Source organism: Parus major, chromosome 8, assembly GCF_001522545.3.
Source record: "Parus major isolate Abel chromosome 8, Parus_major1.1, whole genome shotgun sequence".
NCBI classification, from domain to species: Eukaryota; Metazoa; Chordata; class Aves; order Passeriformes; family Paridae; genus Parus; species Parus major.
The window spans coordinates 3,681,441-3,700,118 of NC_031777.1; the positions used below are offsets into that span (position 1 = coordinate 3,681,441).

An 18,678-nucleotide genomic window follows, 5' to 3' on the forward strand; every position below is an offset into this window, starting at 1 on the left:
AGCCTGAGCGTCTGTTTCAGTAAAAGATGTGTAGCACGAAGTGTGCAGGACTGCAGGCTGTAGCCAGAGCATTAATGTATGAATTATTTTGACCTTTAGGTTTGCTATTGAAGATGTATTTTATTAAAAAAAAAAAAAGTCCAAAATGTGCCTTCATCACAGAATACTTCTCCCAGACCACTTAATTAACATCTGGCTGCCTACCTGACAGCTCTGCATTTGAATATGAGCATCTTCTTGTCTGTGATATTCATCTGCTGTGGAACACGGAGCACCACTTATATTCTCAAGTCTGTGAGCACTGAGAAATCCAAGTAATATAAAGGACTTACTTTTTAATGGATCAATAATCTAAATATTGAACAGTTGAGAAATGTGCATTTTTAAATGATTGAAATAAGAAAAATGGGCATTGATTCTCCAGCAATTTAGTTTTCCAGAGGAGAGCCACAGAACCTTTGTATGCAGCTCTTGGGGCTTCTAGTGGTTACATCCTTTGAATATAAAACTGTTGCATTGCAGGTAAATTTTTGTTTTGCTGTCCTTGGCTTGATATTCCTTCAAGTAAGTTGTTCTTGGTTGAAAAAAGCCTGGGTGGGGGGAGTCTTGTGAATTAGCTGATGCTGATTAATGTTCATGGTGAAGGTGGGTGAAACACTTGACCTAGAGGATGAATGTTACCTGGAGAGCAGGATTGCTCTGCTCTCTGGTTTTTGTGTGTGGCTGCCTTGTGTGTGCTGGTACTCAGTGAAAGATAAAATTGCTGCTGTGTGACACCCTGTCATAACCCTTGCTGCTCTTTATGGAGCTGCTGCTCATCAGTACACAGTAAGAGTTCTACAATAGGTGCTGTTGAGCCTAAAGCCTGCTGCTAACAGCAGTTTTGTAAATTTTAGTAACAAGTCTAAATGTAAGGAAAATCACTTTTGGCAGAAACAGACTTTGTCCTTTTCTTTCTTTTGTTTAAACAACTAAAAATCCAAGGTAATTTTTTCTAAACAACTCAGAGATCACCTATGATGCTGCCTGGTTCCATTAGCAATTCCCAATTATCTTATTTTAGATGTTCTTAAACCTGATTTTCTATGACTGTGTAACCACATCATCAGCTCATTCACTGCATCCCCACCCCTGCAACTAAGCTGAATCTGAGAATTGAGACTGGGGAGGTGCTGATCCCTTCACCTTGTTCAGCACAAACCCCTCAAATCCTTCTCTTTTGCCCTTTTCCTGCCAGCTGGAGTCTGTGAATTTATGAGCAGCTGAGCAGAGAGGGATGCTATCCTTTGCTGACACGGGTTGTATTTACTGAAGAGGTGGCAAGATCTCAGAAGTTTAGAGAAGTCTGAAATTTTGATTAGTTGTCACTAGATGGCTCAAAGGTGAAAGCAGCAGTGTCTTAAGGGAAGTAAGCTGAGCATAATGGAAAAGCACTATTTAAAAACTCAGGCTTATGGTCAGAGACCTCTCAGCAGCAATGGCTGAGCTTAGCTGCCCTTTTTGCCTTCTGAGATCACTTAAAAATATATATATATAAAAATTAAAATGACCTACCAGCAAACATTTTAATTCAGAAGGTGTAGCAGCAGATTTCTGTCATGCTTAACTTCTGCAGTGACATTGAACTAGACGAGACTTGTTCTGGAGTGTTTAATTTGTTATGAAATATATACATGTTCTTTCCCATTATTTCATAAATATTTAAATTAAGCTTGCATGCAAAAGAAAAGGTGAAGCAAGGAGCTGTTTGCTACCTAAGGGTTGGGCAGGCAGGAGGCTTTAACTCTGTAAATTCTAAGATGAACTTGTTCTAAGTGAGTTTTCTAGTTGGGGTGGAAACTAGCTGAATTATGATATTAATGTTCATTTTGAGGAGCAAACAAGAAGCAAATACCCCTGGTGTTGCTGGTTAGCAGTGGAGCATGCTCCACTGTCTGCCAGGGATGCCAAAGGTCAGCACTGGGATTTTTGATGAGCTGATAGGTTCTTGTGGAATTCAGGAAGTGTTTGATTCCCCTCATTGCCCACTCCCTTTCCCTCACCTTCAGCTGCCTCTTGAGGAAAAACCCTTTTTCTGAGCTTTCCAGAGCACTCTGCCATCTCACCTTGGACCTACTGGTGTACCAGAGATGCTGCCCATCCCAGACAATTTCAGCTCATCAAAGACCACCAGGCAAGGCTTCTGCCGGGGTACCTGGGAGTTGTATTTTTCTCATTTAGCTCCACTTTGGGGCTCTCTGCTTCCTCAGCAGATGGCATTTTTATCATGTTTTTTGCAAAGTCCATATGGCCTACAAGAGAGAGTATCTTTTTAATTGTAAAACATGACCACCTGTTCAGATTTTAATGAGTGCACTGAGCATTCGTCTTCATACATCTACTTAAAAATAGCTGCTTCAGTTGAATGTAAAAAAACAAACAAAAAGCTAAAACTCAGTTGGGCACCAACACTTCGTATGCTGAAATAATCAATTAGTAATTAAGTGGCTAATTTTAGAACCCACTGGCCTTGCTGGTTCCCTCAGACCCGTTGTGATGAGAGCAGACAGTGATTGATTGCCCTGCTGATGCTGAGAGGCACAGCCATGCCGGGGCCAGATGCTGCCAGGCTTTGGGCTGTTTACTGGGATATTTGGAAGGTGAATGCAACTTCATGGCTTTGCTCTGCAAATAGACTTGTCTGCCCTGCTATGGCTCTCTCTTCCCTGCATTGCTCCAGCTGCTCACATGCAGCCATCTGCAGGTATCCCTTTCCCTGCCACTTTCTTGAAGGATAAAAACTGGTGCTCAAAAAGGTCCCCTAATGATGGGGCAGTGTTGAAACTGTAAGCAAAAATAGACATGAAAGGCTTATCCAGTAACTGATTCCTAATAAAATGCCCTGCTAGAATCATTCTGCTCATTAAAATAACAATTGCCAGTTAACTGTTTCATAGCTCCCACAGGTCTGCTGGATAGATGAAAAACTGTGGAGTTTCTTGGCTCCAGCTTTCAGAGAAGTAGAAGAGACCAAGATGCCTAAATTTTGTTAGAATGTTAATGCTTAATTCAAAGTCCCATAGAAAATTAACCCATTTTGCAATAAGCCTGTTGCACCATCATGTTGCTCTACAGCTAATTAAAATACCCCAGGGGTAGGAGCACACTGGGATTTTGGTTGTTTGGAGGTTTAATATTTCAGAGGTGAAAAACACAGGAGCTGTTTGAAAGCATGCTTGGGGCACAGCAGCCTCAGTGCTGACTGTAAGGGGTGCAATAGCTGCTGGGTTTCAACATAAGAGTAATTTGGCAGTGTAAGTAGTGGAGAAAACTTGGTGTGGCTGCTTGGAGCATCTGCTTTTACACCTTGAGGAGCAAAAGAGCCAGAAATCCTTACCCAGAGAGACCTCTGAGCTGGTCATCTGCAGAGAGTAAGGTGCTGGAAACAGCGAGAGGGGAAGGTGATTTGCCTGCAGACCTGGTTTTCTTGAAGGTATTTCTGACACAGTCCCCACTCCATCCTGCCATGGCCACCAATTTGTTCCTTAATCTGGGGGAGGAGCTCCCCTTGCTGGCCCAGTGGTGGTTGCTGTAACTTGATTGATGTAAGCCTGGTTATCTCTCAAACCACGTGGGATTTTGAGACAGCACCAGCTTTGAAATGCTCTGCAAATAACAATAATAGCTGTAGCTATTGGCATTTAAATTAATTTATATGTAATCTTTGTGATAAGCTTCCACCAGTATGATGTTATTTCAGTGGGAAGAGGGTCAGAGCAGATTTCAGCTGATGTCTGGGGTATCACAGGTTGCTTGGTGAGAGAGATGTCCAACTTGGTTTCCATGTGTGTGGCCTTCCCTCCCTGTGCTTCCAGAATAGCAAGGGGTAATTAAATTAAATTCAACATTAAAGACAGAAAGTTGGGAAGGAAGCAGTTTATTAACCTTTTTGAGCTGGAAGGAGCACTGGGAGGGTATTTGGGGCTTGGGTCTTATGAGGTTTTCTCTTCTTGTTTTTCTGGTTTCTTGGGAATTGACATTTAGTTGTGTAGAAAAGCAAGCGTATCACTAATTCTGCTGTGATCCCTTTTATATGGTTGTGGCACTGGGGCACATCTGTGAATTAAATCTTAAAATGAACTGGAATTTAGTCTGTTCCCTCATTAGCAGAAATGCTAATTCTTTCTTGATTGGTAATGAAGTCAGAGGAGAGAAGCAAAAAAACAAAGATAGCAAGGTTATCCACCCAGAAGCAAGCATGACGTATTTAATCCTGCTTTTCCACAATCCAGTTTAATAGCAGACTTGATTTTTTACCCTGGAGTTCTTCAACAGTTTTCCAAGAGGGGACAGCTTGAGGAAGGAAAAGGAGGAGGCTGGGAATTAGAAATAGCAGTTAGACTGGCTGGGCAGGGGGCTGAGAAGACAGGCAGAAGAGGTGAGAGTCCTTTCAGCTGCTGCCTTGAACAGGGTCATGAGGTTTGAAGGAGGCCACATGTACAGGCACACACATATGAATGCACCTTTTTCCCTTCCTGACCATTTGAAAGGGAGCAGGGATCCTTGTAGAACGAATTTTGGGGCTGTTTTAGGAAGCCTTCTTAAACACTCTTTAGCTGTAGTACAGATTGTTTATCCTAGATGGGGCTTGAAGTGAGACGTGGAGGCTGCAGGCAGGATTGTGATTATTGTAATGCTGTGATTATTACAGGTCTATGAGTCCTTCCCAAGTGATTTTTTTCCCCTTTTCTTCTTTGTTTCCAGATCACTGTGTTCACTACTACGACCTTCGCAACACTAAGCAGCCCATCATGGTGTTCAAGGGCCATCGCAAGGCTGTCTCCTATGCAAAGTTTGTGAGCGGGGAGGAAATCGTCTCTGCGTAAGTGTTGCCTTTTCTGTAGGCTACAAACTGTGTAGCCCTCCCTTCTCAGTGCTCTTCAGGGCTGCTGAATGAGTTCACCTGTGTGGGTGGCTGCTCTCACAGGCTGCTGTGCTTTTGGGAAGCAGATCATTGCTTTTCTCTAAGTCAAAAATAGAAATTCATTCCTGTGTCACTTGGCTGTGCTCTGTCTTGTGGAGCTAAAATGCTTAAGAGGAATATGAAGAAAACTGGATGTGGCTCCTGTGATGACTTTGGGAAGCTGCAGGTGGACTTTCCTCTCACTGTGTGCACTGAGGATGCTCCTGACCAGAGCTCTGTGATAGAGAAAGCTCTTGGCAGAGCCCTGGGGATAATAATCTGCAGTAAAGCACAACTGATGAGTGACAGAAGTGATCAAATAGTACTGCTATGTATATGGTCTGAAGAGAAGGTTTAGCCACATCCTGAAAGCAGCTCAAGTAGGACTGACTGTTTGATCTGTTCTATGGTAATTTATTATCTGCTCTGTGAAAGCCCTTTCCTGTCTTGTATTTGGGTTAGAAAGTGGACAAAGAGAAGCTGTGTTTCATGACTCTAATAGCGTGCTGCCATAAGATCTGCTATGGGGGCCCTGAGGAACAATATTCTCCAGCTTCTGTTCAGGCCAGATGTGGCTGCCCCAAAGCCAGATGTGGCTGCCTCTCACCTAGATAGGTTTTCAGTCACATGGTGATGAATGTGTCAGATCATCTAGTGATAACTGGCAATGACTGGCTACAAACCTCTTCTCCTGAACCCCTCTTACCTAATGGGGAAGGTGAGGGGCTGCAGGGGGATGCTTGAACTCAACACATTCATGTCTGACATCTGAGAGCAGCAGGGATGGTTCACAGAGGTAGATCTAATGCCAGGAAGTATGCCTGCTACCTTGTGCTGAGCCAGTGGTTATCCAGCTTGATTCTATCCCATGCTCAGTGAAAGAGAGCACTTTAAGGTGTTTTCAGGCTGCAAGGGAGTTACTCTGAGCTGAGCTGCATGATGGAGGATTCCCTGGTGGCTTCTGGTACTGCTTATATTTAATCAGCTTCTCTCTTCCTACTTCTATTAACATTATAACTCTATAAGGCTGCAAATTCATATGTGGAACAGAGAGAAAATTAAATTTAATGCTTTGAACCAAATCTCTGTTAGAGAAAGTGTTTAATAGAAACAGGAGGAGGCTGGGAATGTTTTACAGCCATAATCAAGTGGAGCATCATTTATGGGATGTTTTAGGACAGAATTGCCCTGTTCTGCTTTGGCCAGCATTCTGAGAAAGCATCTCCCAAAGTTCTGAGAGGAGTTACCAATAGAGCTGTTAGAGCTGTCAGACTTGGACAGGCAGCAGCAGGGTGAGGGCACCAACTGAAGAGTCCACCTACCTTCTTGTGTGTGAACAGGGAGAAATGTCAGTGCAGATTATTTTTCCTGCCTTTCCTTTTTGCAAACTTAGTAGAGGCAACAGCAGTAGTGATTCTCAAAAATCAGGCACTGATTTAAGAAAAAAATTATATGTGTATTCAGATTCTCTAGATTTCTAGCTAAAGCTGTTTTATGGATTGCATTGATTTTCTTTGCCTTGTAGAGATAGGTTTTGACCTCGGGGGTGTTCAGAACTGCCTGGTATTTAGCACAACACATTGATTACAGTGCTGATTTACAGAGACACAGATGTAACAGAGCAGCACATCCAAGATGGTTTTTTGGAGAGGATATGAAACCAGAAGAGCGGTGTAACACCACCAGGATCAATGGCCTTTGTCTCTCCTTGCAGTTCAAGGGTGGATAGCTTTCTTCTGTCATGGCATGCTTATCCTAAGCAATGTAAACATGGCTAGAGCTTGATGGGAATTCATTAACAGAAGAAAACTTTCCATTAGTAATAGACTTAAGTGTTTTTATTTTAATAAAGACACCTAGTAGGTATGCCAGTAAAATATAAAGGTTAAGTGCCTATGTGTCTGAGGTCGTCTTGATGGGAAGCTAAGAGCAGCAGCTGTCATAGGAGTCTGACAGCTTGTGGACCAGGGATTAGTCTTTTGCTGCCTTTTCCTGGCTGCAGGAAAGTTTAGTTTCCAGGCAACTCTGATGCTTTTAAAATCAGCATTTTAAAAATACAGCTGTCCTAATAGCACAGAAAGCACATGCCTGTACTTGTGGGCCAAAAAAAGCAGGAATATACACCTTTTTGCCTTTTCTGAGCTGTTCCTCTGAGAGTAAGCATAAGGGAAGGGAGAATGAGCAGCAGTGTAGGGCAGGGACAGATGTGGAACAAGCACCAGGCAGAGAAGCTGAATGCTCTGTTTTGGGCCTCCCATCTCAGCCTGGGGTTAGGAATGCACTCCTGCTTAAGTCACAGTATTACAGATAAAATTCATACCTTCTTTCTGGTCTGACCTCATATTAACTAGTAATAGTGACTAACAAATCTTGCTGCAGCTCCCTTATCGCTCCTTTGTCATTCCAGCTGTCATTGAGGGCTGAGATAAGCTTTTTTGCAGGATAGCACAAGGTGCATCTCTCCTCTTTTGTGCTATATTTTTAGGTAAATGGGACAGTGGTGCAAGGCTAATGTCTTACATCATTGGTAATATTTGATGGATGTTGTGTGATTTGAGTTTTTCCCTTCAGCTCTAAATATTCAGGGAGCAGCAAGGTTGGTGATGTGACCTATGTGGGGGAGCTTGGCCTGCTTCTCCTCCCTCCCAGCCAGGAGGCTGACAGGTCCTGCTCCCAATCTCTTTCAAATTTAGGGATCAGAACAGCACTATCCCTTTCTTTAAAATGGCTTCATGGGGTTTCAGTTCCACCATATCACCATTTGTTCCCCAACTGTGTATCTCAGTGAGTGCCAGAATACCAGAGCCATGTAAGCTGTGATTGCTAGGAAATAATGCCTGTGGAGTGAGAGATTACATTCATGTCTCTTCAGCTTTAGGGGAAGAAATTAATCCTATATCTCCTGGAAATGTGGGATCTTCCTATTTGAGCTCTGCCAGGCAGCAGAGATTACTAACCCCAAAGGCAAAATGTTCTCTCAAAGTAAACAGAAAAACATTTTGAAGGCAGGAATATTTGCATAGAAATCAACGATTGTGATTTAATTTCAACATATTTTGTATATTTTGAAAAGTAATATTTAGCTTTCCCTGACAAGGGGGAAAAAGTAGAAGCTTGAGTTCTGTATCCAGAACTATATGCAGTCTTGATTACACATGAGAAAAACAGATTCAATTTTAACAGCAACTCTGAGCCCCCATAGGTTTTTCTGTGCTGCTGCTTGGTATTGGGCAGGAAGAGGAGAATGTGCTTCAGGGAACCTGGGGAGTGAGGAGACTGCTTCCTACCCTAGCCCTGGAAAGACATGAATGAGAACTGCAGCTGGCACAGAGGAGGGAACAGATTTTAGTCATGCTGTAAAGGTTTAAAATATAAATAACTTTGGTGTGTTTTGGATCTGTGAGGGTCTGGAGGGAGGCAGTGATAGCCCAAAGGCCATACAGTTCAGTGGAGGACTCTGCAATTGAGAGGAGAAAGGAAGAGTAATACTTCAGGGAAGTTTTTATTCAAACATCTAATGTGTTTTGACAGGCTTTTAAAATAAGGTGATATCTTTCTGAGCTCAAGCTGAGCTGCATATGATTGAAAGTGGGATAAATCTCTTGTGCACTAAGGCTTCCTACATTTACCTTGTCATTGCAGTGTTGAGGAGCAGGGTGGCCAGGGAGGAGTTCCTGCCATATGGTAGCAGGGTAAATTTAAGTATTGTTTTCAGGTCAACAGACAGTCAGCTGAAGCTGTGGAACGTAGGGAAGCCTCACTGCTTGCGCTCCTTCAAGGGTCACATCAACGAGAAGAACTTCGTAGGGCTTGCATCCAATGGAGACTACATTGCCTGTGGTGAGTAGAGCAGCCACCCTGACATGCTAACAGGATTCCTCAGAGCTGGGGCCTCACCAGTTGCAAAGCACACCACCACTTGTGCTATTTAGCTGCGTGGGCTTCTTAATAGAAAATTTTTCTGATCTTCCACCCTCCTTCCCCTCCCAGGGAATGGCATTGGCAGTCCTGACCTACAGGGGTCTATAGATGGTTTTCTTCCATTGCAGATGGAAGAACAGCATTGCAGCTGTTTGTGCTTGATGATTCAAGCTTGCTGTCATCAAAATCAACTACTTATGTCATTGCCATTGATATAAATTATATCTTTCAAGATTAACAATTGGCACATCTTCATACATCACCAGTAGGCTGGGCCACACACTTGTCACTTAGTATGGCATTCTGCATGGTGAAGTAAATACTGCCCACATTGCAAACAGCTCCTTAGAAGACTGAATCAATAGTTACCCCTTTGGCTGTTCTGTCCTTTCACTTCTTAAGCCAGACTATTGAAGCCCTGTAAATCCACAGCTCCTGCTGGGAAGGCAGTGACAGGCTGATAGCTGTGGGTGAGCAGGAGGACAGCTGTGCCAGCACTTGAAGGGAGGACCTTAGCTTGTGTGTTCTCTGATTGCTGTGCAGCTTGCAAGGCAGAAATTGGGATGGATTTCTAAATAAAGCCTGTACAGTCTAGTCTCTCTTGCTTAAACCTCCACAGACCAAATTCTCATACTTGACTATGGCAGGAAAAACTTGATAGTGCTACCTGCCTTTGAGCAGGCTGGATGTAGTGATGATTCATGTGGTAGTGCAGATGCTCTGCTCAAAATGCTTTGCCCTGAGGAAATTGTGGAATGTTCTTGGAATCCTGTATGTTTTGCAGGTGTGCTGCACACTGCAGTTGTCTTGTGATAAAACCCCATTCTGTTATTAAGTGTGATGGAAGTTTGCTGTGGAGCACTTCCAGCTACCAGGGCACCATGAGCACGATGGTAACTACAAGGAAATATATGGGCTTGTCTTAAGCAGTGAAAGAGCTAAGAACCCTTATTTCTGTTTGTCTTATCAGAACCTAATCTTGTATACTTATATTTTTTTTATTTCTAGGAAGTGAAAATAATTCCCTTTACTTATACTATAAGGGCCTCTCGAAGACACTGCTGACATTCAAGTTTGATACAGTCAAAAGTGTCCTGGACAAGGACCGGAAAGAAGATGACACAAATGAGTTTGTGAGCGCTGTGTGCTGGAGGGCACTTCCAGATGGGGTAAGCTTTCTGCTTGGGTGCAGAAGGAATGCCTCCTGCTTTCTCACCAAATGGCCTTGCTGAGGGTTTGAGTGTGCTTGGTATTTTCCTGTTCATGGGAAAAGTAAGGGTACTTGCAGGTCATTGTGAGAACCTTGATGATTTGCAGGGTAACTGAAATGCTGGGGGAGAAGAGGCTGCTGTGATCTTACCTCTTCCACCTGGGTATTTGAATTCCTCTATATGGCATCTGAAATCCCAAAGGCAGCATTGTATTTCTTGCCCTCTATGGCTTTTGTGGGTGCATTAAGTGGGGGTTTTGTTGTTTTAATGATTGTGCCTGCAGATACTCACTGTGGAGCGTGTCTCAGTGTTCCTGTGTCTATCTGGGTTTGCTCATTGGAACACAGCCTTTGTGTTTAGATGAGTAGATGTGTAAAGGAGGTGAGTGCAGGCTGCAGTCACCTGAGTGGCTGTTCCAGTGGCACTGAATTCACATCCCTAGCATATGTTTCAATGTGGCAGACAGACCTGATGCAGCTTTTATGAGTGTGTCCTTTCAGAATGGGGCTGCTCTGGAGAGCAAAATGCTGCTTTTGAACTCAGAGTGCTCTTGAAAAGCTTGCATTAAAAAAGATGGTGCAAGTAACTCTTGTATGTACAGGGTTTTCAGATCAGATACTTGAAGGGACCTGTTGGGAAGATGCAAAAAGGAGTTGATTTTAACTGCAGTCTTCCAAGTAGATTAATTGAAATGTTGTGTAATTGCTGTCCTGAGATGTCATATTCGCAAAGACAGCATCTACCAATCTGCATTATGCGTTTGTAGACACTTCCTCAACACCATGATTCATTTGTCACTGACATAAACTCACTTCAGATGGACACTTCTGAGTCAAAACCAGAATAAACCCACATGTCTGGAACTGCCCTTTGTGTTTAAAAGTAAGAAGTGGGCTGCTGTGGTTTGAACAGGGGCATGAGAGTCAGTGATGTAGGATCACCAGCTTCTTTCTGACCGGGGACTTAGGAGGGCTTGGTATACGTGTCTCAGGTGAAGAGTGGCTGTTGTAAGTTAGTTGATTTGTCTTTCTGCTGAATAAAAACATGCTGTGGGAACCTGTGTGTCCAGAAATGCCTTTCCTTGAGCTGCCTTCACATCAGTGTTTGGATTGTCTTGCCCACCACTCTTCTGGTTGTCTCTTCTACAGGCAGTAACAGATGTCTCACCCCTGGGGTTGTGTCTGTTGCTGTCCACTCTTTAGCACTCTTTTCTCTGATAAATGTGCTCTGATAGACCTTCTGCTGAAGTGGCTGAGAAACTTCTAAGCAGTCACCAAGAGCTGTCAAGCAATTCTTCATAATCAGGATGAAAAATACTATACAAAAATGTAATAATTAAATCAGGCCCGTCAAGATCGCACCAAATAATGTTCAGGCTTCACTCCATTAAGCAGCGTTCAGAATCCATTGCTGTTCTGGTCTTTTTTTTTTTTCCCTTCAGCATTCATCTGCTTTTTCCTGGGCTTCTAAGTGAGCCTGTTTCTCCTGTGGCAGCCCCAGTACCTGGCTCTAGCTTTTAAAGACAGCAACAAAAAGCTGCCTGTGGATGGTTTTTGCCTCTACCAAGCAAGCAGCCTCACTTGCTTCTGCCAAGAGTCCTCAATGTTTCCTTGCACCAAATCTTTCCACTGATCCAGCTGCACATTTCTCTTCTTTTCTACCAGTGCAGCGATCCTCTCTGACCTAATTGAGGCTTTGCTCATGTTCTTAGGAAATTAAATTACTGCACAGCCAAAGTTCAGTTATGTCCACGAAGTCTTACTCAAATGATGAAACTCTCCTGTTCTTCAGTTTGATAATGTTTCTTCAATTTGCCATGATTTTTTTTTCAAATGAGCTTTGCATATACAGGCTTCCCTAAGAGGTGACTTCTTTTTTTTTTTTTCTGATGCTGGTCTGAACCAGAGAAGGCCTGTGCCTCAAAGTGCTGTCATTATCTGCAGGATTTGGGGAACCCACAGCCTATTTCTGGCCTAATTACAATTTTGATCCTGGGTGAGTCACTCTGTTTTCTAATTTTAAGAATTATAAGAATTACCACACATACCTCTCACCACTGGCTGTGATCCCACCTGCTCTGCTGCAGGACTGTGTGTGTGGAAGCAGCTGTGCAGAGCCCAGCACTGGGGCTGGGAAAGCTGCCCCAGATCCACAGGCAGCACAGTAAGTAAGTTTTATAAAGCTGTGGGCACACTCTTCTCCATTTCTTGCTGGGCTGGTTCAAAGCATCTCGCTCATCTCTGTGCTGTGGTCACCAGGCAGCATCTTCATTTTGTTCTTGAGGGGTGGGAGATACCAGCACAGCCTTTCCCCAGGGCTCCCCAGTGGAGCAGACTCGGTTTCCATACAGTGTTTCTGTCAAGGATTGTTCTTTAATTAACCTTTTGAGATGAGTAAGTTTTAGATCTGTCAGTTATCTTGGGAAGCATGAGTACATGTACTCCTTCACTTCATGCACTTAAGTGCAAAATCTCAGGTCCTAATTAAAACTTAACTAAAACTTTCAGATTAAATGTCATTGATTCTTTCTTAAATATATTTTTATGTAATTCAAGCTTTTTCTTCCTCCTGAGCGTAATTCAAGCTGTGCTAGTGGCCCTTGCCAGAACCTGTATTTTTATTTTTTCCCTCTGCATTGCTTTATCTTTACTTACAAAGATGCAGAGACCTTTTTTCTGGAGCTGTCACCTGTCCTACTCAAAGGTCCAGCAGCACCTTCTTTTTTACCTATATCAAAGCCATAATGAGGAAATTATTCTCCCTAAGAGCTTATTAGCATTTTGCACTAGGTTTACTCTCTTCAATTTATAAAAGTGTTTAAAAATGAGCACTAGCTTGTAGGCTACCTATTCTGTTACACTCTTTGGAAAAAACAGGCAAACAAAAAGCCAGCAGGCTGACTGTGAAGAAAACCTCAGATTCTTGCAGTGCTGTGTTTTGGACAAAAGCAAATAGGCTGTTGGATATTTTTTAAATAGCACCTACTTACTGTTTGTGGGGAAAACCATTTCTCCCTTTTTGTTTTATGCTAAAAATTGGTCAGTATTTAGAAGAAGAGAAAGCTTCAGGATACTTTTGGCCTAAGTGACTTGATAAACATCAGTTAGATGTGGAGATGCTTTTCAGAACATTCCCTGGACTAAATCCTTTTTAATTTCCCAACTCAAGGATTTTATAATATACCCATGCCATCCATTTTAAACAGCTTAATTTGAATCAAGAGTCTGGTCTCGAGATTGAAAACAACAGTCTTCTATTTTAGTAGCAGGTAAACAGGGGATGCTCTTGAATGCAGGGATGCTACTGCATAGGGAAAGGAAATTACAGCAGTGGTAGCAGCTGAGTGCATTTAAGTGGGTAGAGATGTCATCTGTCTTAGAAGGGTCAGTTATGTCTGGGTATGTGATCATAGCTGGAGGAGATTGCTTTGTACTTTGTGTTTCCCCATGTGTCCTGCAGGATGTTTTCTCCTTCCCTAAAGGGGGCACCTGTTGTTTGGACCTGCTCTGCCCTCATGCAGTGTTTATATGCCTCAAACGTGGGGTGTTAAGTGATTGCACCTAAAGTAGCCTTTTTCCCAGGCATGGTTAGTGTTTCTCAGAAAGAAGGTGTTGAAAGTGAAACAAAGGCTGAACCTGCTCCCAGGACAGCAAAAAGGTATTACAGCTGAACACAGAAGCAATTTGATTATGTAGATTAAGCGTGGCTCAATCTATCATAATCACTGTAAAGAAGCCATTTAATTTTGTACCTGTTTGCACAAGTATTCATTACTGCTGATAAGCAGGTTACCAGGGAAGGATTTCACAAGCAGAAATGTCGAGGCTTGGATACCAGTGAGGAGATGCAGATAAGAGCAGGAGACAGCCATGCAAATTAGCTTAGGTAAAGCTTTATGTACATTTTTTTTCTTTTGGAGGAGTAAAGAAGGGAAATCTATTAAGAGTGCTGCAGTCTTTAACCAAAGAGTGGGTGGATGGTGGGATGTACTGGATGGGTGCAAGAGGTCTCCTGGGAGGAAGGCTGCCAGGAAAGCATCTCCTCCACCCGAGTAGAAATCCATGTGTGTGTTTTCTCACTTCATCACTCCTCAAAAGTAATTTAAATTTATGGAGGTCTCGAAACAGTCATCTAACCATGGGTAAGAGAAGGCAGCTCTGGAACTCCAGGTTTCAGGTTGGCTATGGGCATTGCCCTGTGATGGAGGTGAATTCTTAATTAGCCCTGCATGTCTCAACTTCTCTTTGTTAATCTAAGAGGATGAAATATTCCCTTCAAATAGGTTTTTGGTGCACCTTTTCAGAAACCAAGCCTTTCTTCTGTTTATTTTTCCATTCTTCTGAACATCCAGCTTTGTTTCTTAATGATGTCTGGCTTGGATTCTTTAAATAGAAACCTGTAATTGTAGCACTTTTAAGTTAGTCACTTAATAGGGCTGCAGTCTTGTTCACTGATGAAAAGTAGCCATCCTTTGTTTCCCAGTAGTCTTATAAATGGTACACAGTGTACACAGGAGCTAGTCAGGGGCTCTTATAATTTACAATCAGCAAATTGGCTCCCTTCACAGGAATTAATTTAGCCAATACAAATTATTTCAGGAAGTGATTCATTGCCACTTTAAAGTACTAATTAATTTGGGTGACTTATGAACATTAAAAATGAAACCTCCTTTGTCATTCCCAAGTAACCGTATGCTAATTCAGTGTCATTCTTAAATAACTTGTATCTGCTGTAAATATAGACATCTTGTAGCTTGGAGTACAAATTCCAGTGGGATTCTGGGGGGGAAACAAGTAACACTTGATACTTCATTGTCTCTCTTGGCTGCTGAAATTTTAAAATCTCAAAATTGGTGAGAATTTTTTGACTTCCAGCTTCAACTCAGTAGTGTTTTGTTTTCACAGCATCCTCTACTTACCTGTTAGGTGTCAGGAAATACCTAGGTAGAAACCAAAAGTTTAGGAGATAAATGTCAGCCTGCAGTGATCAGACCCCAGCTGTCCTTTGCCTGCCTCTGATACCAGCTGTGCCACAGGTTGCAGCATGAGTAGCTCCAGCTGTGGTATTTTCTGGAGGGGCATCTGCTGCTTTCTGACTGCTTTCTTTCCTAGACCTGGACTGGCCTGTAGCATTTGTGTGCAGCATCTCCCAAGCTGGTATCCTTGCAGGTTATTCTCCAGTGCAGTCCCACACCACTGCTTCATGCTGGAAACACAGAGGTCTTCATCTTCATTCTTGTGCTGGAAATGCACAGCAGTTTATGGAAGGCTGAGAAGGATCAGCTTCTCAAAAAAGCAGGATGTGGCTTTGATCAGGTTTATTCTACTGGTTTTTTTCTACCCCACCTGAAAATCTTCAAAGGTCTCTCTCCCTCTCTGGAAAGCTGTCTAATCCCCATAGCCTGCATGCTGCAAAGGCTCACAGCTGTCTGTGTGATGGCTTCCCACTCCTCTTGACATGCCCTCTGCTCTCTGGCCATTGGCAATGCTTTAAACAGAGTTTTCTTTGACTTTTATTTTGTTCTTTGCTTAGATAGTAAATGTATTCAATTTCTCTTCGTTCCTACCTTTTTCATATCTACTGGTCCCTTAATCATTTGAAAATCTGAAGTTTTCTTTAAAAACAAATGGAACCAAGAACATCAGAAGACATCGTGTATGATACACCATACATGCTTGATTCTTTTCCCCTCCAGATTTTAGCATATTGGTTATGTGTACCAACACTGTATATATTGGTTTATGTGCTGCTTGAAAACTATTTTTTTATGCAGAATAATTTCTACTTGCAGATAAAAGATGTCACAAGGTATGTATGATCCCTTGTGCCGAACATGGTCATATCCTTTTATATCCATATCTCTTCAAATGCTCTATTTTGGGCTCTATTTTTTCTGTGGCTAAGGAGAATTAATTAAAAAATACTGAGGTGACTAACAATATTTTATTCCCTGTCAAAAACCTTGGAGTCCAAGTGAAAGAGAAATTCGTGGGGGAAAAAAATATCATACTCTATTATTAACAGTTCATGCATTATATTGACATCTCAGTCTGTTGACACTTCAATGCATATGAAAGACCATCTTGATAATGTGATTATGCAAATGACCAGCTTCATGAGGAAGTGTTTCATTTTGAGTGTTCTGTAGAAAAAGAAAAATACTGCTAAGTGTTCTTTCCTTACTGTCTTCTCCCTGGTTGGAGGATAACCTCTGAGCTTCGTCCTGGTGAGGACATGACCTCACCACTGCTGCAGTGGAGCATCAGCAGGGCTGAAGGGAGCCAGGAGATTACCTGATAACCCAGCCTCTGTCCACTGTGCTCCTCCTGCCTGGGGTGTTTGGGGGTAAAAAAGTATATTGCACCATTTATGTTGCAGTTTCTGGGCTCAAGGTGGCACAGCAGCAGGTGGCTGGTACATCAGCTGCTGTGCTAACTCTTCCTTTCCTACAGAGGATGCAGAGGAGCTCCCTGTGCCACTGCTGAGGACACAGGGGCTGAGTCTGGCACTTCTGTTCATCTCTCAAGTTCAGGTCCCCTGCGGTACTGCAGCACTCTGATATCATTGTAGCTTCTATTTTAAGAGTAGCTTCTCCAAGAAATGTAGGTGGCTCAGGTTTTCCTTCTTTGTTGGTTTTAACTTTACATTTGCAAACTCAGTTTCTCTCCTTCTGCAAGGTGAGGCTTTTTTTTTTTCTTGCATAATCACAGAAAATTGCCACAGGGTCAATGTTGTCTTGAAGGGAAGGCAGATGAAAATCCATGTTTTCTGAATGAAGACAGTATTTACTCTTTCAGACATTTACAGATGATATTTGCTCACCAGTGCATCTCTTCTAATGCCAAGAGGAGTAGAGAGCATACTGCAGATGGTACTGAGGTCCTTCTTATTGGAGTCATCTTTCCTAGACTGAGTGAATGACACAGTGGCCAACATAACTGAGTGCTGTTGGCATTACCATTCCAGTAGCTGATCCCAGTGGTGCAGCTGTAGAGATAATGGATTGCAGATCATTGCTGGTGCAGGCAGAGGTGTGAGCAGGCTCTTGCTGTTTCCTAAGCTTTAAAATATGAAAGCATCCCAATGCAATTGCAAATCATATTGCTGTGTTACACATGGTGAGCTGGGGATGCAAAGAAGTCCCTCTGTAGCTGTTGTTAAACTTTGTAAGTGGATGTTTATCTCCTATGGGTACTCAGCTGCTTTAATAACTATCAATTCTTTATTCAAGTATCAGTTTTATAACAGATGAACCAAACTCAGGAATTCACATGGAACCTAGACTTCTTTCCCAGCTCCATCCTCAGGTTGCTACTGAACCATAGTGTTGCAAGGTGTAGCAGTATATATCATGTGGCACTTATATAAGCTGTGTCCCAAACAGCACAACTTCAAAGGGAATTGTGTTACTTATACTGGGGTGGAGAGAAAAAAAAGAGCAGGTTCATATTCAGGGAGCAGTTGCTTTTAGCATTAAATGCTTGGACAGCTGTGTTCCCTTTCCACCCAATCTCAGCCATGCTGCTGCTGGGTCCCCTGGTCTGGACTTTGGTATGTACCCTGTTGGGCTCTAAACCCACAGATGAAATAATATATTAGTCTATTGTAAAGTTTGGGGGTTTTCAAATGGTGCCTGGAAAGCTTTTTATCATGAAGTGTATGCTTCTCTCTTACCATGCCTTATCTTAGTACTGTGCCTTTGTCTCAAGGCATTTCAGCTGCTGTGGGAATCAGAGGTGGCAGGTGTTCTGTCTCTGCCCTCCTACAGCTCTTAGCCTTTGGGGAGGGAGGAAGGCTCATTCCTAGTGTTTTGGGGGGTACTTAAAATCACAGAATCGTGGAGTATTTGGGTTGAAAGGCGCATTTAGAGACCATGTAGTCCCAACGCCTTGCAGTAAGCACGAACACCTTCTGTCAGGGCAGGTTGCTCAAAGTCCCATCCAACCAGACCTTGAACATTCCCAGGGATGGGGTTTCCACCACTTCTCTGCACAGCATGTGGTAGTGCCTCACCACCCTCATTGTAAAACAGCTTCTTCATTGCATCTGTTCTAATTGACCCTCTTTCAATTTAAAACCATTTGCCCTTGTCCTGTCGCAATAGAAAGTTTGTCCCTATCTTCCTTACAGGTTCCTTTTAAATACTGGAAGGCTGCAATGAAGTCTTCCTGGAGCCTTCTCCAGGCTGAACAACCCCACCTGTCCTCACAGGAGAAGTGTTCCAACCCTCTAATCAGCTTAGTGGCCTCCTCTGGACCCACTGTATATAATGTGTGTTATATGTAGTGTCCTGGAGCAGAGCCCCCTGAAAGCAGTGGGTCACAGCAGGATCCTGGCAAGTTCTGTAGGTACTGAGCCAATATTGCCTGATCTCAAGCTCTGACTAAAGCTGGTTTCCTCTGAGTCAGAGCATCTCCTGCACGAGCAGCCTTTGCTTTACTTTCCACTGCTAGGCTCATGCTGGCTTTTTTCTGTGTGAAGTGCCATCTGCTGAAGTCCTTGGTTGGCACAAAGTGCCAGTGAGATGAGGTCTGAATGCCGGGAGCCGATATCAGTCGGGCAGTATTTGGTGTGCTACAAAGCAGATGAAGGGAGTCATTTAAG

The 18,678-nt window shown here is 42.9% G+C and overlaps 1 protein-coding gene across 5 annotated transcripts in view; it reads left to right on the forward strand.

The window, feature by feature from the left end:
- The window catches only part of COP1 (COP1 E3 ubiquitin ligase), a 124,054-nt gene that overhangs the window by 82,482 nt on the left and 22,894 nt on the right, over window positions 1-18,678 (forward strand). For 4 of the 5 annotated variants that reach the window (XM_033516271.1, XM_033516272.1, XM_033516273.1 and 1 more), the window contains exons 16-19: window positions 4,744-4,861; window positions 8,658-8,782; window positions 9,872-10,032; window positions 11,980-12,066. In XM_033516271.1, coding sequence (XP_033372162.1) covers window positions 4,744-4,861; window positions 8,658-8,782; window positions 9,872-10,032; window positions 11,980-12,051 — 476 coding nt within the window. In that variant the 3' untranslated portion in view covers window positions 12,052-12,066. Of the gene's footprint in view, window positions 1-4,743; window positions 4,862-8,657; window positions 8,783-9,871; window positions 10,033-11,979; window positions 12,067-18,678 lie in introns of those variants that run through there. The other variant, XM_015635745.3, reaches the window with a different exon arrangement.